Source organism: Sus scrofa, chromosome 15 (assembly GCF_000003025.6).
Source record: "Sus scrofa isolate TJ Tabasco breed Duroc chromosome 15, Sscrofa11.1, whole genome shotgun sequence".
In the NCBI taxonomy this organism is placed as follows: Eukaryota; Metazoa; Chordata; class Mammalia; order Artiodactyla; family Suidae; genus Sus; species Sus scrofa.
In genome coordinates, this window is record NC_010457.5 from 131009747 (window position 1) to 131026935 (window position 17189).

General features: G+C 46.1%; 1 protein-coding gene across 1 annotated transcript in view; it reads left to right on the top strand.

The window, feature by feature from the left end:
- Positions 1-17189, top strand: part of FBXO36 (F-box protein 36) — an 89224-nt gene that overhangs the window by 69882 nt on the left and 2153 nt on the right. The window contains exon 3 of the mRNA XM_021075100.1: positions 4392-4564. Within this exon, the coding sequence (XP_020930759.1) occupies positions 4392-4564 (173 nt within the window). The remainder of the gene's footprint in view (positions 1-4391; positions 4565-17189) is intronic.

Here is a 17189-nt window from a genome sequence, read left to right on the forward strand (position 1 = left end):
GGTTCCTAGGCTAGGAGTCTAATCAGAGCTCTAGCATTGGCCTACGCCAGAGCCACAGCAACGCCAGATCCAAGCCGTGTCTGTGACCTAGAACAGAGCTCACCGCAATGCCAGACCCTCAACCCACTGAGCAAGGCCAGGGGTCGAACTTGCAACCTCATGGTTCCTAGTCGGATTTGTTAACCACTGAGCCACGACGGGAATTCCTATTAGTTCTTGATTAGGGCTCCAGATCTAACCCTAGACTCTTTATGGCTCTTGGCTTCCCCTCTGGACTCTTGGTTCCATCCTGAATCATCCTTTCTTTTTGGCAAAATGTAGCCCATGTTTGCAGGTGTAGTTTTCTCAGCTTCCTTCCTGCTTGTAGAAGCTTGGGGGTCCAGCGTCATCTTTCCTTTCCTACTGCCTCTGAACCCTTTCAGTTCAAGCTGGCAGTCAGTGTTTCTGCTGATATAATTTTCTTAAAAACTTCATGTGTTGTCTATTGTTCTTATTGGTGTTCACGCCTTTAGACAAAACCACCTACACATCTTTTTGAGACAAACCATCCTCCTTTACCTTGGGTTTCTGCCCTTGACTCCCGAGTGACACATCCTTAAGCTTCTTGGAAGCTCTAGAATTTTACCGAATAGTTCTTATCAAAGCATTTTATATCTACGCCCTCAGCATCATCTTTTTTTTTGGGGGGGGTGGAACCACACACATGGAAGTTCCCAGGCTGGGGGTAAAATCAGAGCTGTAGAGCTGTAGCTGCTGGCCTACCCCACAGCCACAGCAACATGGGATCCAAGCTGAGTCTGTGACCTGCACCACAGCTCACGGCAATGCCAGATCCTTAACCAACTGAGCGAGGCCAGGGATCCAACCTGCATCCTCATGGATACTAGCTGGAGTCGTTTCTGCAGAGCCACAACAGAAACTCCCTCAGCATCATCTTTATACATGTTTTCCTGACATTGCTCTGGATTTGATCCCTACCTGGAGGGTCATTGCTTAACCTTAGCATTTTTGAACAAGGCAGAAAAAGTTTGAAACCGGCAAATCCTGGTTACCTTTTAAGAGACTTTCTTTTAGCTTATCTCTTCTCACATTTTACTGTAAGCAGCAAAATGAAATCAGGCGGCATGTTCAACAACACTCTGCTTGGAAATCTTGTTAGTCAAATCCTACACTCATTAGGGATATTCCCTTCTTTCCATATCATAGCAGGCAATAACGTTGCTAAAATTTCATCCACTATATAGAAAAGATTTCTTTTTCTATGGTTTTTTCTTTTTTTCTTTTTTTTTTGCTATTTTATGGCCTCACCCATGGCATATGGTGTTCCCAGGCTAGAGATCAGATCCCAGCCCTGAAGTTGCAACCTATGCCACAGATGTGGCAATGCTGGATCCTTTAACCCACCGTGCTGGGCTGGGGATCAAACCTTCTTCATCCTGGCACTTCAGAGACGCTGACATGCTATTGTGCCATAGCAGGAACTCCAACATTTTTTTTTTTTTTTAATAAATGTTGGAGGAGTTCCTGCTGTAGCACAGTGGGTTATGGATCTGGTGTTGCCTCTGAGGTGACCTGGGTTCAATCCCCAGCCTGGTGCCGTGGGTTGAGGATCCAGCATTGCCATGGCTGTGGCATAGGATTTGATCCCTGGCCTGGGAACTTCTATATGCCATAGGTGTGGCTGAAAAAAAAATACAAATAAGTCAAAAGAATTTTTTTATAAGTACCCCAACACCTGAACACTTTGAAACTATCACATTACGTACTTAGGTATATATGTCCTTTTATAATGTTAGCATTTTAAAGACTTCGTTAGTAAAACATCTAACCATGCTTTGAGCCTGCTTTCCTGACATCTAAAATGTTCAAATGCTCCCAGTTATTTTAAGGGATTTTTATTATACTAAGTGTTTTACTTTGTTTTGTTTTTCCAGTAAGTACTGCCTTTTTTTTTTTTTTCCCCTTTCTTTTTTCTTAATCTGCTGGTAGGCAAGGTTTCTTCATAATATCTACCCTCTCACGGAGTTTCCGTCCTGGCTTAGTGGTTAACGAATCCGACTAGGAACCATGAGGTTTTGGGTTTGATCCCTGGCCTTGCTCAGTGGGTTAAGGATCTGGCGTTGCCCTGAGCTGTGGTGTAGGTTGCAGACACGGCTCAGAACCTGCGTTGCTGTGGCTGTGGTGTAGGCCGGTGGCTATAGCTCTGATTGGACCCCTAGCCTGGGAACCTCCATATGTTCCGGGAGCGGCCCAAGAAACCTTAAAAAGACAAAAAGAAAACAAAACAAAAAAACCCCCCAAAAAACCCCACTACCCTCTTAGAATGTTTTTGAAGGGTTATCTCCCTGCACCCCCCCCCCGAAACCCCTTGGATCTTAGAAGTGCTTCAAATGAAAAACACTTGGAATTTAGAAGCAACTAAACTCTTAATGCCTCTAGAAAGCTGGACTAACCAGTTTTGGAGAGAAATCTTATATGCCGGGCTCTTCCAAGTTAGCACAATTAGAGCTTTTACATAAACATAGCCCATACCTTACATTCATTTTGAAATCGGAGCTCCATCCACCTACAGACTCGCCAGTCTCTCTGCTTCTGCAGGGAGCCTAGTATTCGTGACAGCTCCATCCCTCTTGCCTCAGAAGGAATGTTCCAGGTTGGGAAGGAAGGTGGTCCCCCAATCGTGGACAGTTAGTCCCCTGCAGAGAGTGTACTCTTTCTGTCCTAAGAGAAGCTCTCTGGGAAGTCCAGGTAGAGTGGTGCTTGGAGAGTCAGCAGTGAAAAAATGAACTGCAAGAAACCAGGAAATTCTCCATCTTTGGCACCCCTGGAATCCACACACATACCCTCCTTCCAGCCATTCATCCTAGAATTGAAAACATTACACCGATACAATGGATTTCATTATAGAAAGATTACACAATACAGATACAATGAAGAAAAGAAAAACCACCACCTGGATTTAACCACGGTTATAATTTGAACATGTATCCTTCCAAACAAATTTCAGTCCAAGCCACAGCTCCGACCTAATCTGTGGCAACCCCAGATCCCTTAACCCACAGCATTTAGCCAGGGACTGAAGCCAGCGCCTCCACAGCAACCCGAGACACTGCAGATGGATTCTTAACCCTCTGTGTCATAGCAGGAACTTTAATTTTTTTAAAAATTGAAGTAGAGTTGATTTACAATGTTATGTTATATTTTATTGTTTATAACCATGTATTAGCCATTTCTTGGGTATTCGGAGAGCTGGGATGAAAAAACACACCAAGCCTGTTTTTTCCTACATTAAACATGTTGAAGCAGGTCATTGTGTTGGTTGATTCTTTGTGAACTATTTCCTAATATGGAAATAACTGAAAAGGCATGAAAGATAGTAGGCAAAAGTTGACACCATTTTCATAAAATATGCATCTGGTTTTTTTTCTTTGCCTCTTTCTATTCCCCCCCACCCCTTTTCAGCCACACTAGCACCATGCAGAAGTTTCTGGGCCAAGCAATGCCAGATCGAACTGGTGCCACCACAGAGACAAGTCAGATCACTAACCCACTGTGCCAAAGCAGGAACTCCACCTCTTTCTATTTTTTTTTAAATCATGTAAAGATAGAAATGAAATAAGGCAATGAAGAAGGAAAAAAGTTCGATAAACAGTGTAAAATGAAGTTTCCGTTGCGTCTCAGTGGTTAACGAACCCAACTAGTATCCATGAGGACGTGGGATTGATCCCTGGCCTCAATCAGTGGGTTAAGGGTCCAGTGTTGCCATGAGCTGTGGTGTAGGTCCCAGACGGGGGCTCGGATCCTGCGTTGCTGTGGCTCTGGTATAGGCCAGTGGCTACGGCTCCAATTCGACCCCTAGCCTGGGAACCTCCATATGCCTTGAGTGTGGCCCTAAAAAGACACACACACACACACACCCACACACACACACACAGAAGTGTAAAACAATAAGAGAACAAAAATCAATCAAAATACAGAGATACTAATGTGTTTCACACCAACTTGGAGGAAGGTGGTAGGCTGTTGGTAAGACCACCACATGGACCAGCCCCCGGCATAGTCATGGAGATGCAAGGATGAAGATGAGGATGTCGCTGAGACTAATTTAGTCAGATGTCTGGGCTGGAATTTGGCACAGTCCATCACTATGTCATGCAGTAAGTGTACCTAAAAATTCCAGTCTCAGGCAAGGACAGCTCTTGGAAACAAATTCCTCATCAATACAGACCGTGGGTCCCAAAGGTAGCTTGGAGAAGGTAGGAATGACTCAGCAAAATCTAATATCACTCTCAGGGGAAAATGCCCCACAGCTTGTCTTACTGATAATGATCGTAGTTTTATCCGACCGCACAGGATAACCATGTTGCTGTGTTGGCTTCTTTGACTTACAGTCCAAATTGCGTTAATATTTGGTGCGAAGATATTAGACTATGTCTTCAATTTATGTGAAGGTAAATTTGACTTCCTTGAGCGGCTCTCAGACAGTTTGCTCCTGAATATCATTTCGTATCTGGATCTCGAAGACATTGCCAGGCTTTCTCAAACATCACGAAGATTTGCCAAGGTAAGCGGCAATTACCCTGCGGCTATATAGAATTTTTTTTTTTTTTTAAAGATTTTTTCTTGTGCTTCCTTAATTTAATTTATTATTATTATTTTGGCTGTGCCTGCAGCATGTGTATGTTCTCAGGCCAGGGATCAAACCCACACTGCAGTTTTGACCTGTGCCACAACTGTGGCAACGCGGATCCATGCTGCACCATGTGGGAACTTTCAAATTAGTTTAATTTTGTTTGAAGTTTTTTTTTGTTTGTTTTTGTTTTTGTCTTTTTAGGGCTGCTCCCATGGCATATGGAGGTTTCCAGGCTAGGGGTTTAATCGGAGCTGTAGAGCTGTAGCTGCCGGCCTACACCAGAGCCACGGCAATACTGGGTCCTTAACCCACTGAGCAAGGCCAGGGATCGAACCTGCAATCTCATGGTTCCTGGTCAGATTCGTTTCCACTGCGTCATGATGGGAACTCCATTTTTTTTTTTTTTTTCAGTATAGCAGTGGTTTATTGTTTGCATTTATTCCAGAAAGCCTTTGTTGAAAACTTACCTTATGACAGGTGCTATCCTAAGGCACAGAAGAGACATCAGAGTTGAGAAGACATATGTTATTATTATTTTTGTGCTTTTTAGGGCTGCACCTGCAGCATATGGAAGTTCCCAGGCCAGGGCTCAAATCAGAGCTGCAGCTGCCAGCCTATACCCCAGCCACAGCAACACCAGATCCGAGCCTCATCTTCAACCTACACCACAGCACGTGGCAATGTTGGATCCTTAACCCACTGAGCTAGGCCAGGGATCAAACCCACATCCTCATGGATACTAGTCAGGCTCACTACAGTTGAGCCACAATGGAAACTTCCGAGAAGGCATTATTCTCGCCCTCAAGGAACTTACGTCCACAGGAGAGATCCTTACAGATGCACATCACTGCACTATAGTGTGAGCAATTCAACAAGGGGAGTGTGAACAAGGTACAAAGACGTGTAAGGCGATTTCCTCTGCCTGACTTTGCAGACGTGCCTTACTTTATCCGGGTTTTGAGAGGGTAATGGGAATTTGTCCGCTGGTCTGGCCAGGTGCATTCCAGGTCAAAGGAGTGTTGCAAGCCAAGGCAGAAACTCAAGCAGAGGCATGATGGAGAAGAGAACAGAGCAAGTCGTGATTACTCCCCATCCATTTCCATTTCTTTCAGTAAAAGCCCTTTTCTGGATCACCTACCTCCCACTACGGGTGGTTCTGAAGCACTGTTCATTGCCATGCACTGTTTTCCCCCAGGCCTCGAGCTCACTAAATAGACTCTCACTGACTTTTTTTTTTTTTTTTTGTCTTTTTTTAGGGCTGAGCCTACAGCATAGGGATGTTTCCAAGCTAGGAGCTGAATCTGAGCCGTTGCTGCTGGCCCACACCACAGCCACAGTCACGTCAGATCCGAGCCGTGTCTGTGACCTACACCACAGCTCACAGCAACGCCGGACCCTTAACCCACTGAGCGAGGCCAGGGATCGAACCCGCATCCTCATGGATCCTAGTTGGGTTTGTGACTGCTGAGCCATGATGGGAACTCTGACTCTTAGTACTTTGAATCCTCAGGATGAGGACACAGGAACAGAAAACACAACAGGTGCTGATTTCAAGCGAAGTTAGGGCCTTGATGCAACTCTGTGGTTCTTCTCCCTGGATCCTGAAAGGCGCCCTGGGATCTGCCCCCTCAGCTATTTCTTCAACTCTAGAGCTCTGTCAGCGCCTAAACGCACACACACATGCTATCCTTCCGTTAAATCCTTTTTGGCTGAAGTTATCAGGGTTGGAGTCTGTTGCTTGCAACTGAAAGACCCTTACTCGGTATTTATCTGGAATGTACCAGGGCAACGTCCACTTATAAGAGAACATGCAACATCTCCCAAGATGATCCAAATCACGATTTTATTACCTAAAAAGTCAACATTTTTTTCACAGTAATGAAATAGAATGTCTTTTTTTAAAGAGGTGTTTTAAACTTTCATTGCTTTCTTTTTTAATTTTTAAAAAAGTTTTATTAGGAGTTCGCGTCATGGCTCAGTGGTTAACGAATCCAATTAGGAACCATGAGGTTGTGGGTTCGATCCCTGGCCTTGCTCAGTGGGTTAAGGATCCGGCGTTGCTATGAGCTGTGGTGTAGGTTGCAGACGTGGCTCGGATCCTGCATTGCTGTGGCTCTGGTGTATGCCGGCGGCTACAGCTCCGATTCGGCCCCTAGCCTGGGAACCTCCATATGCCAAAGGAGTGGCCCTAGAAAAGACAAAAAGACAAAAAAAAAAAAATAGGTTAACACAAAATAATGTCAAAAGCTATATACAGTTCAACACCAATTAAAAAAAAAATGTGGTAATGTCTATCCTAATGCCTAGCCATTCTAAAGGTAAGCAGTAAATTGTCTTGACTTTTAATTTTGATTAATTTTGTTGTCCAATCTGTCTTTACTTAATGTACCCCCTTTAAATGCAAAAACACATATAGGTGATTTTTGCTCCCTAAAATGAAGGGCCATAAACAAGTATTATGGATAATCACTGTGCCGTGTATATTTTTGCTGTTTAAAAAATGTATGAAAGGTAAGATTTTATACTCACGGCTGCTAAGAACCTGATTATTCATCATTCATATGATGGAGAATTTTTGTTTGCTGTTTTTTTTTTTTTTTTAATTGAAGCATAACTGGCCTACAACACTGTGTTAGTTCCAGGAGCAGGGCGTAGGATTTGCTCTTTCTGTATATTACAAAATGATTCTTCCTGGAGGAGAGTTTTAAGTAAGTAAAATAGAGCAGGGAGGATGTATTCGAAGCTTCTGCAGGGGTTTGTCTTGCAAGTAAATGGAAAGATTCGATAGGGAAGTGGTGGCAACTGCAGCGTCTGGTGGAATTGATTCCTGACATGCAGCAACTGTCTTGCCTCTCGGTTTTGCTCATTTCCACTCCCTATTACTCTGCCTTTCCATGTCCTGCCATTAGTTTAGCGCAATCTTGAAAATAGCCTTCATAATTTACCCGATGCTCTAGAGTAAGGCTTTCCAGGTTGCTGACTTCAGCCCCCAGAATCCTTGCGGTGCAGAATTATTCGAAGCTGGCACATGGTCCAAGGCTGCTGCTTTTTTCTTTGTGTGTAATAGTAACCATTCGTTTCTGTCTTCAATCTGAATTTTGTGTTTTCCACTGACTATTTTCCCCTTTATTGATAAAAGAGTTTTAGTGACCTGTTATGCCTCATCATTTATTATCTTATTAATGAAGTCTTTCCTTTCAAACTTCTGAGGGCAAATTTTTTAGCAAATTATTTGTGTCTCTGTCCCCTTTCCTGTGGTCTCAGAGAGGGAAGTTTTCTCTCCTGTTCAAGGCCACTGCCCCTTGCCACCCAGCTCCAGGGTCTAGCCCGAGGGATTTCAAGCTGTCACTTTCTCCTCTGTGTGGTTGTTGTTACATACTTCTTACTTTTTTTTTTTTTTTTGTCTTTTTAGGGCTGCACTCATGGCATATGGAAGTCCCCAGGCTAGGGATTGCATTGGAACTGCAGCTGCTGGCCTACACCCCAGCCACAGCAAAGTGGGATCCAAGCCGCATCTGCGACCCACACCACAGGTCATGGCAACACCAGATCCTTAACCCAACCCGCATCCTCATGGATCCTAGTCAGGTTTGTTACCACTGAGCCACGATGTTCTGCTCCGTTATTCACTCCTTTACCTGATTTTTCCTAAGATTATGTGAGGGCCTTGAAGAATATACTCCTGGAGTTCCCATCATGGCGCAGTGAAAACAAATCCAACTAGGACCCGTGAGGCTGCGGGTTCGATCCCTGGCCTTGCTCAGTGGGTTAAGGATCCAGCGTTGCCCTGAGCTGTAGTGTAGGTCCCAGACACAGCTTGGATCCCATGTTGCTGTGTCTGTGGTGTAGGCCAGCAGCTACAGCTCCAATTCGACCCTCAGCCTGGGAACTTCCATATGCAGAGAGTGAGGCCCTAAAAAGGAGAAAAACAAAAACAAAGCAAACTTCTGGGAACCACTGTTCTTCTGTCAGGCTGCACCTGCTCTCTCATTTTCACTCTGTTCCGCTGCCTAAATATCTCTGGCCTCAGTCCCTGTGACCTTTTGGTTGTCCCATCCAAAGGACAAGGACTTCTGCATCCTGACCCAGCTCCGCTGCTGGGGTTCTCTGGCAGGAGCTCTCCCGGCTGCCTCTTTACTGCTTCATTGGCTGCTCTTGTGCAGGCTGAGAGTGGCCTTTCTAAAATGCACTCTGGTCCTGTCACTGCCCTGCTCAGTGACCCTTAGTGACGTCCCATCATTTTCAGAATGAGATCCAGTCTTAACTGGCCCTTCAGGCCATGGCGCCTGGGCCCTGCCTCTCATCCTCAACCTTAGCTAGGGGACTGCATGTAGCTGTCCTGTGTACTGGGCTTTCTGTGCCCCTGGGCCTTTGCTTATGCTGCTTCTTTTTGGAGGAATGGTTTCCCTCTGACCCACCACCTTAACTCCTGAATGCTTCTCTTTTGAGCTTTGTGATATTTCAATTTTGTTCATATTTTTGAAAAAGAAAATCAATTTGCATTACAGTAACCAGCTTGGAAATTTTTGAGAAATTAAATGTCTTTGGAGTTCCCATCCTGGCACAGCTGAAATGAATCCAACTAGGAACCATGAGGTTGCGGGTTCGATCCCTGGCCTTGCTCAGTGGGTTAAGGACCTGATGTTGCCGTGAGCTGTGGTGTAGGTCATAGATGCAGCTTGGATCTGATGTTGTTATGGTTGTGGTGTAGGCTGGTGTCTACAGCTCCAATTCTACCCCTAGCCAGGGAACCTCCACATGCTGTGGGTATGGCCCTAAAAAAAAAAAAAAAAAAAAAAAAAAAAAAAAAAAAAAAAAAAAAAAAAAAAGAAAAACTAGATTTCTTTTTTCTTTTTTTCTTTCGACAGCCACACCTGTGGCATATGGAAGTTCCTGGGCTAGAGGTTGAATCAGAGCTGTAGCTGCCCGCCTGTGCCACAGCCTGTGTGGGATCCTCAACCCACTGAGTGAGGCCAGGGGTTGAACCTGCATCTTCATGGACACTATACTGGATTCTTAACCAGAGAAGCCACAACAGGAACTCCAAGAATAAAAATTATATGTCTTTTAACATGTAGTAATTCTCCACCCCCCCCAATTCTTGACCCGCATGCCTCTAATTCTCATCTCCAGCAGCGATCATATTACCAATGTTTTGAACATCCTTCCAGAGGTAGTCTATGCACATACAAGTGCAAACATGTGTGTGACGTGTGAGCATATGTGTACACACACTCTTAAAAAGCATATTATGTATTGCTCTCCATCGGTGTCTTTTCTTTCTTCTGTCTTTTCTAGGGCTGCACCCAGGCTAGGGGTACAATCGGAGCTCCAGCTGCCAGCTTACGTCACAGCCACAGCAATGCCAGATCCGAGCCTTGTCTGTGACCTACACCACTGCTCACGGCAACACCAGATCCTTAACTTACTGAGTGAGGCCAGGGATCGAACCCGCAACCTCATGGATGCTAGTTGGGTTCATTACTGCTGAGCCACAATGGGAACTCCACAATACATGTGACTTTAAGTCATTAAATATATAGAGAGAATTAGGCAAGATACTGTAGTCTACGGGGACAGTAATGCTGTGCCCCCTTGAGCCTGGAGAAAGAAGGGAGTGCGTACTCTGGGGAAAGAGGTTATCCTGCTTGCTGAACACTTACTGAGGTCTGGCAATGCACTGAGCATTATTTCATTTCATTTAGTTCTCAAAAACCCTATGATGTAGATACTATTATTACCCTTGCATTATAGATAAGAAAGCTAAGAATCAGCAAGATTAGCTAAACTGCCCAGAGTCCTAAGGGCCAGCAGGGGGCAGAACTGACTTCCTGCCCTGTTCTGGCTGTGATCCTGGGAGTGGACCACTGTCCTCAGCGCTCCACTGGGGGCTTTGTGCAGTGGGTGAGTCATGATCGTGGAGCCCCTGCTGCCGGCCAGGCACTGAATTGGGAGCTGAGGGCTTGAAGCTGGAAAGAGTCACAGGGTCCATCTTCAAGGAGCTTTGAGAGAGAGAGCACGATTAACTCTCTAGTTGTTCAGTGAGAGCTGTGATCAGAGCTCAGGGGAGTGATGTGGGGGGGCTGTGAGGGACACAGCCTGACCAGAGGCTGCCCTGAGGAAGGGGCATGCACCTGACAGGTGGGAGTGAGCCAGGCTAAGAGTGGGAAGCCGAATAGTCCAGGCAGAGGGAACAGCTTGGTCAAAGACTCTGAAGAGGGAAGAACAGAAATAAAGCCGCTGCTGCTAGAATGAAGGGCTGGGAGATAGAAGAGCTTGAAATGAAACTGGAGAGGCTGGGGCAGGTGGGTGGGGTGGGGGTGGGGACAGATCTGCAGGGACGTGGTCAGTGATGCTTTTTTTTTTTTTTTTTCAGAGCACATGTGCACTTTAACCATGGGGTGGGTGGGGGGGACTCCAGAGGAGACAGGGTTTTGACCAGGTTTGTGTAAAAATGAAACAGGGTCCAGACACGGTCTACATAGACAATGACAGTAAATTTCAAGGCAGCAACTTGATCCATGTGTCTTGAAAAACGAACACGGAGAAACAAGTGATGCTTTAATGGATCCTATTCAAACTGAGAGCTGCAAGGTTACCTTAATAGCAAAGGTTCCGTAGGTCAGATTGCACTCCGAAGAATTGGGTCTGCCCTGGGGGCATAAAGACACACGAGAGAGCTAGAGGGCATGGGGACGCTGGGGCGGATGGGGCCTGAGCCTGGGAGAGCCTGTGGTGCTAGCCTACATCTGAGGATGGGCGTTTTCACTTATCAGACTTAATGGCATCAACGATCAGGGGCATCCAGCTGCCATCCCTCACCCGCGTTCCCTGTTGCCCGAGCCTCGGAGCATCTGGAGGTCAGGTGGCTGGATGGTTATATTTCTCAGGGTAAGCCAGCAAAGAGACATCCTCTGGGAACTTGGCTAATGTGAACACACATCCCTGAAAGCTGAATCCGTTGTCACAGTGTCCTGGACCGTCTTGGGGTCAGCCTTGGGGTCGTCATGAGCTCACGGAGGTCAGGCTGCCACATGGGGTCTTCCTGGGGACTGCTGAGGTCCAGGTGGGGAAGGGACAATCATGACAAGCAAATAAACATATTCACCTTGGGAGTTCCTGTTGTGGTTCAGGGGAAGCTCTGCTGAGTTAAGAACCTGACTATTGGAGTTCCCGCTGTGGCACAGCCGAAAGGAATCTGACTAGGAACCATGAGGTTGCGGATTTGATCCCTGGCCTTGCTCAGTGGGTTAAGGATCTGGTGTTGCCATGAGCTGTGGTATAGGTCGCAGACACAGCTCGTATCTGGTGTTGCTGTGGCTGTGGTGTGGGCTGGCAACTACAGCTCTGAGTCAACCCCTAACTTGGGAACTTCCACATGCCGCAGGTGCAGCCCGAAAAAGAAAAATGTATTCACCTTGGTGCTGACTCAAGAACAGGCCCTAGTGAGACCCAGTAAGGAAATAAACTCTCTCTGTCATCTGCGTTTTCTTACTAACCTGTTCTAAGTGTCCAGGCCAATCATTTGACCATTTGATATGAAAATGGTGCAGCTGAGATATCTCATAAGACTTGGAAAGGCTGGAAGCTTGGAGTGGGGGCGGGGGGGGGGCTGTTTTCCCATTTCCAATGCGGAGAGGCTGTGTGGGTGTTTAAATCAGTGGAGGCCAGAGAGCAGGGTTCTAGTCTTTGCTCAGCTACTTGTCACCATGAGCTTTGGGCAGTCACACCCTTATCCTCTCTAAGCCTTAATGTCCACATTTGTGAAAGGAAAGGTTCTAACTAGATAAGCCCTAGGATCTCTTTCAACTTTTATCATAGCTCAGGTCTCTTAAGTTCATGCACCACCACCAGGGGGAGCTACATCCATGATTAGCTGTGTTTGGGATCAGAGTAGCTGGAACCATTCTCTGGATAGGTACCTTGGGTTTCCCACCCCGGCATCCACCAAGCGAAAGAGCCTCAGGGTTTGAGAGTCCTACTTGGCAGCATTTTGTAGACTAACTTATAATGCAAAGCAAAACTAAATATTTTCATTGTAAAATATGCGTCATAAAGGAAGTGACACTTCTGTAAATTTCAGCTCTCTTTTAAGAATTATTTCCTTTCCTATAAAACCTCATAATTTTCATACTTTTCTTCCATAATCTCTATTATATAAGATACACTGATTTCTTGAAATGTGTTGTGCTGGCAACAGGATAGGCATCTATACTACTGTTAGTGGGTTCAGATTTTTCTTTTTTTGTCTTTTTCTAGGGTGTCACCTGTGCCATATGGAGGTTCCCAGGCTAGGGGTCTAATCGGAGCTGCAGCATATTATAAAGACATAAATTGTGAGCAGTAGAGTTAATCCTGGGAAGAGCCAAGATAGAATAACTTTATTTATTTATTTTTTTATTTTTATTTTTATTTTTTTGTCTTTTGTCTTTTGTCTTTTTTGTTGTTGTTGTTGTTGCTATCTCTTGGGCCGCTTCCGCGGCATATGGAGGTTCCCAGGCTAGGGGTTGAATCGGAGCTGTAGCCACCGGCCTACACCAGAGCCACAGCAACGCGGGATCCGAGCCACGTCTGCAACCTACACCACAGCTCACGGCAACGCTGGATCGTTAACCCACTGAGCAAGGGCAGGGACCGAACCCGCAACCTCATGGTTCCTAGTCAGATTCGTTAACCACTGCACCACGACGGGAACTCCAGAATAACTTAATTTTTAAAATTTTTATTTTATTTATTTATTTATTGTCTTTTTGCCTTTTCTAGGGCAGCTCCCGTGGCATATGGAGGTTCCCAGGCTAGGGGTCTAATTGAAGCTGTAGCCACTGGCCTACGCCAGAGACATAGCAATGTGGGATCCAAGCCAAGTCTGCAACCTACACCAGAGCTCATGGCAACGCAGAATCCCTAACCCACTGAGTGAGGCCAGGGATCGAACCCGAAACCTTATGGCTCCTAGTCGGATTTGTTAACCACTGAGCCACAACAGGAACTCCCAGATTTTTATTAAAGGATGTTCAGCAGATCTGGGGTTTTTTGTTGTTCTTTTTTTTTTTTTTTTTTTTTTTTTTTTTGCTTTATTGGGTCACACCTGTGGAATATGGAAGTTCCCTGGCTAGGGGTGGAATCAGAGCTATAGCTGCTGGCCTACACCACAGCCACAGCAACGTGGGATCCGAGCCGCATCTATGATCTACACCACAACTCACAGCAATGCTGGATCCTTAACCCAGTGAGCAAGGGCAGGGATCGAACCCGCATCCTCATGGATACTAGTTGGAGTCCTTTCCGATGCGCCATAATGGGAACTCCAAGAAGATCTGTTTTGTTTTTTAATATTACGACATTTTCTTAGAGTTTTCCTTTACTGCTTATATTTAGAATGTGTTATGATCCGAGTAGAGAAACTGAACCTTGAAGGACTGTTGAAGAAGGGATAAAATCAGGAATGACCTGCTTAACAACAAAACGTTTGGGGCAGAGCACAGTATCATAAGAGTCACTGTTGCTGATTATTTTTTATTTGTTTTTTTGTCTTTTTGCCATTTCTAGGGCCGCTTCTGCAGCATATGGAGGTTCCCAGGCTAGGGGTCGAATTGGAGCTGTAGCCGCCAGCCTGCACCAGAGCCCCAGCAACACGGGATCCGAGCCGTGCAGCTCACAGCAATGCCGGATCCTTAACCCACTGAACAAGGCCAGGGATGGAACCTGCAACCTCATGGTTCCTAGTCGGTTTCGTTAACCACTGAGCCATGACGGGGACTCCCAGTGTTGCTGATCAATAGTAAGCTTCATGATGTGAATGTAATAGTCTTTGCTTTGCTGTTGACACAGAAAGGATCGCAAGCAATTATGATTTATTTTAATTAGTTAATTAATTAATTAATTGTTTTTTGGTCAGGCCCACAACCTGTGCAAATTCCTGGGCCAGGGATTGAACCCATACACAGCCGTGACAACGTCAGATCCTTCACACACGGAGCCACCGGGGAACTCTGGATAATGATTTATCATACTGTTCATTTCTCTCTGTGATTCATTCTTTTCCTTCACTGGAATTTATTTAGGATAGAATGACGTATGAAAGGGAAGCGTGCTGTCTGCTGTATGCCCAACAGGGAGTGTCACCGTGTCATGAAATCAACGCTTACAGATTTATTTTCCCCGCCCCTGGATAGATATTAAGATGCGTGGGAAGAAAGCAGGACGAAGCCAAGGCCAGGCCAGGGGTGGGGAGAGTGGAACGGTTGGCAGCCTGGAGTTATGGGAAGGGTGGGTAGTGGGCAGCTGGGTGTGCCAAGTGGGTTAAAGTGATGGTCCCTGGCAGCGGACGTCAGTCAGGTACTCACTCAGCTCACCTTCAGACAGGTGTCACAGGTGGAGGCGTCCCAATCCCGCAGCTGGGAAGGAGGGGCTCCCGGGCTCCCAGCCAGGCCAGCTGAACTGGCCCCTGGTAGCTAACTGCCTGGGGCGGGGGGGCGGGGGGCTGTCTTTCCAGAGTCTTCTCAGAAATGGGCGGGGCAGCAAGCTGTCCTGCTTCCCTTTTCTGCCCATTAATTACATCTTTTGCATGTGTTTTACATGTGTTATCCTTAATCCTCATGGCACTACGAGTTTTGTGTCATGTCCATACAGTCATAACTACCATTTATGGAATTCCTCCTATGTGCTAAGCACTGCTTGTACGTAATCCATTGTAATCCTCAAACAGCGCTGGGCGGGGGTAGGGACCATCTCATCCTGATTAGGGAGATGGAAACAGAGGCTCAGATCCAGTGCACAGAGAGTGAACAGTGGAGCTCAGGGCTGTGCCTGATAGCCGTACTCCCTCGCTGGTGTGCTTAAATCACGTTATTCTGCTCCTCGATGCAAGGTCCTACGTGAAGACAGGCCCAGAGTGATAAGTAGACTGTCCAAGGCGATTTAGTAATTACGTGGCAGGGCCAGGACTCAATCAACAATGTTTGCTAGTTGACTTGTCTCCCTTGGACCTGAAGAATATAAGGAAAAGGTTCTGTCTTTTCAAAGATGGAGTTAAGCTTGGGAATATGTTTTTTCCCCTCAGTGAGACAGGAATCCCAGCAGGCAGGTCCCACAATGACAGGCCTTGAGGTTTTTTTTTGTTGTTCTTTTAGGGCTGCACCTGCGGCATACGGAGGTTCCCAGGTTAGGGGTCGAAAGAGCTGTAACCGCTGGCCTACACCACAGCCACAGCAATGCCAGATCCAAGCCACATCTGTGACCTACACCACAGCTCATGGCAACGCTGGATCCTTAACCCACTGAGTGAGGCCAGGGATTGAACCTGTGTCCTCATGGATACTCATCTGATTCTTTTCCGCTGATCCATGACGAGAACTCCAAGATAGGCCTTGGCTTTGAAAGAGCTTTCTTCCTTGGGCCACGTGGAAGCATCCATGAGTCACGAGGCTGAAAAGGTCCTCAGCCCCTGAAGACATGCCAAAGTTCCCTGGGGGCCTGGTGGTTAATAATCTGATGTTGTCACTGCTGTGGCCCAGGTCACTGCTGTGGTGAGGGTGTGATCCCTGGCCCGGAAACTTTTGTCTGTGGCAAGTGCCGCCAAAAAAAATCCCCAAAACAAACAAACAAAAAATCAAAAGTAAAAAAAAAAAAAAACCAAAAAAAGAAAGCAGCACAGCTCTTTGTGGGTCTTTGTAGTTTTCAAGCACACATAGCACATTTGAGTTTGCTTCTCTGATTCATTTACCAAATAACCCATCAAAGCTGCCAGTTTTTTTTTTTTTTTTTTTTTTTTTTTTTAGGGCCACACCTGTGGCACATGGAGGTTCCTAGGCTAGGGGATCTAATCAGAGCTGCAGCCACTGGCCTATGCCACAGCTACAGCAATGCCAGATCAGAGCCACATCTGCAACCTACACTGCAACTCACGGCAATGCTGGATCCTTAACCAGATCTGAGCCACGCCAGATCTGAGCTGCATCTGTGACCTACACCACAGATCCTGGCAATGCTGGACCCTTAATCCACTGAGCAAGGCCAGGGATCAAACCTGAATTCTCATGATCACTTGTTGGGATCCTTACTGCTGAGCCACGATGGGAATTCCCTCCAGGTTTTTAGCATAAAGAGCATGAGAGTTTTGCAGATAACTATTCTGCTATTGAGCAACAGCCCTTAAATTTCTAGAAGGCAAAGACTAATGTTTTGACTAGATGGTCAAAATCTTGAAAAACACAAGCTTGGGAGATTAATGAGGAGTTTGGGGAAGAAGTATTTGGATGGACTTTTCAGAATGAGCCAAAGAATAGAGATTTGTGTCCCATGTGACAGCTCACCAATAGGACTTTTCAGCAATTAGACTGATGAGGCAGGCGATCTGCTCTCTGGATGTCAGCTTCTTTCCCTACTGAGTGCCCAGATGACAAGGGTGGCAGCTGTGCACGGACTCAACTCCAGGAATCTCCTGGTTCCAAGATTCATCTGGCCACTGTCCGGGGAGGGACAGTGCTGAACTTGGAGGCAAAGTGATCTTGTGTGGATATTGGGCCAGAGGGGTCTTGTCTGTCCTTAACCTTGT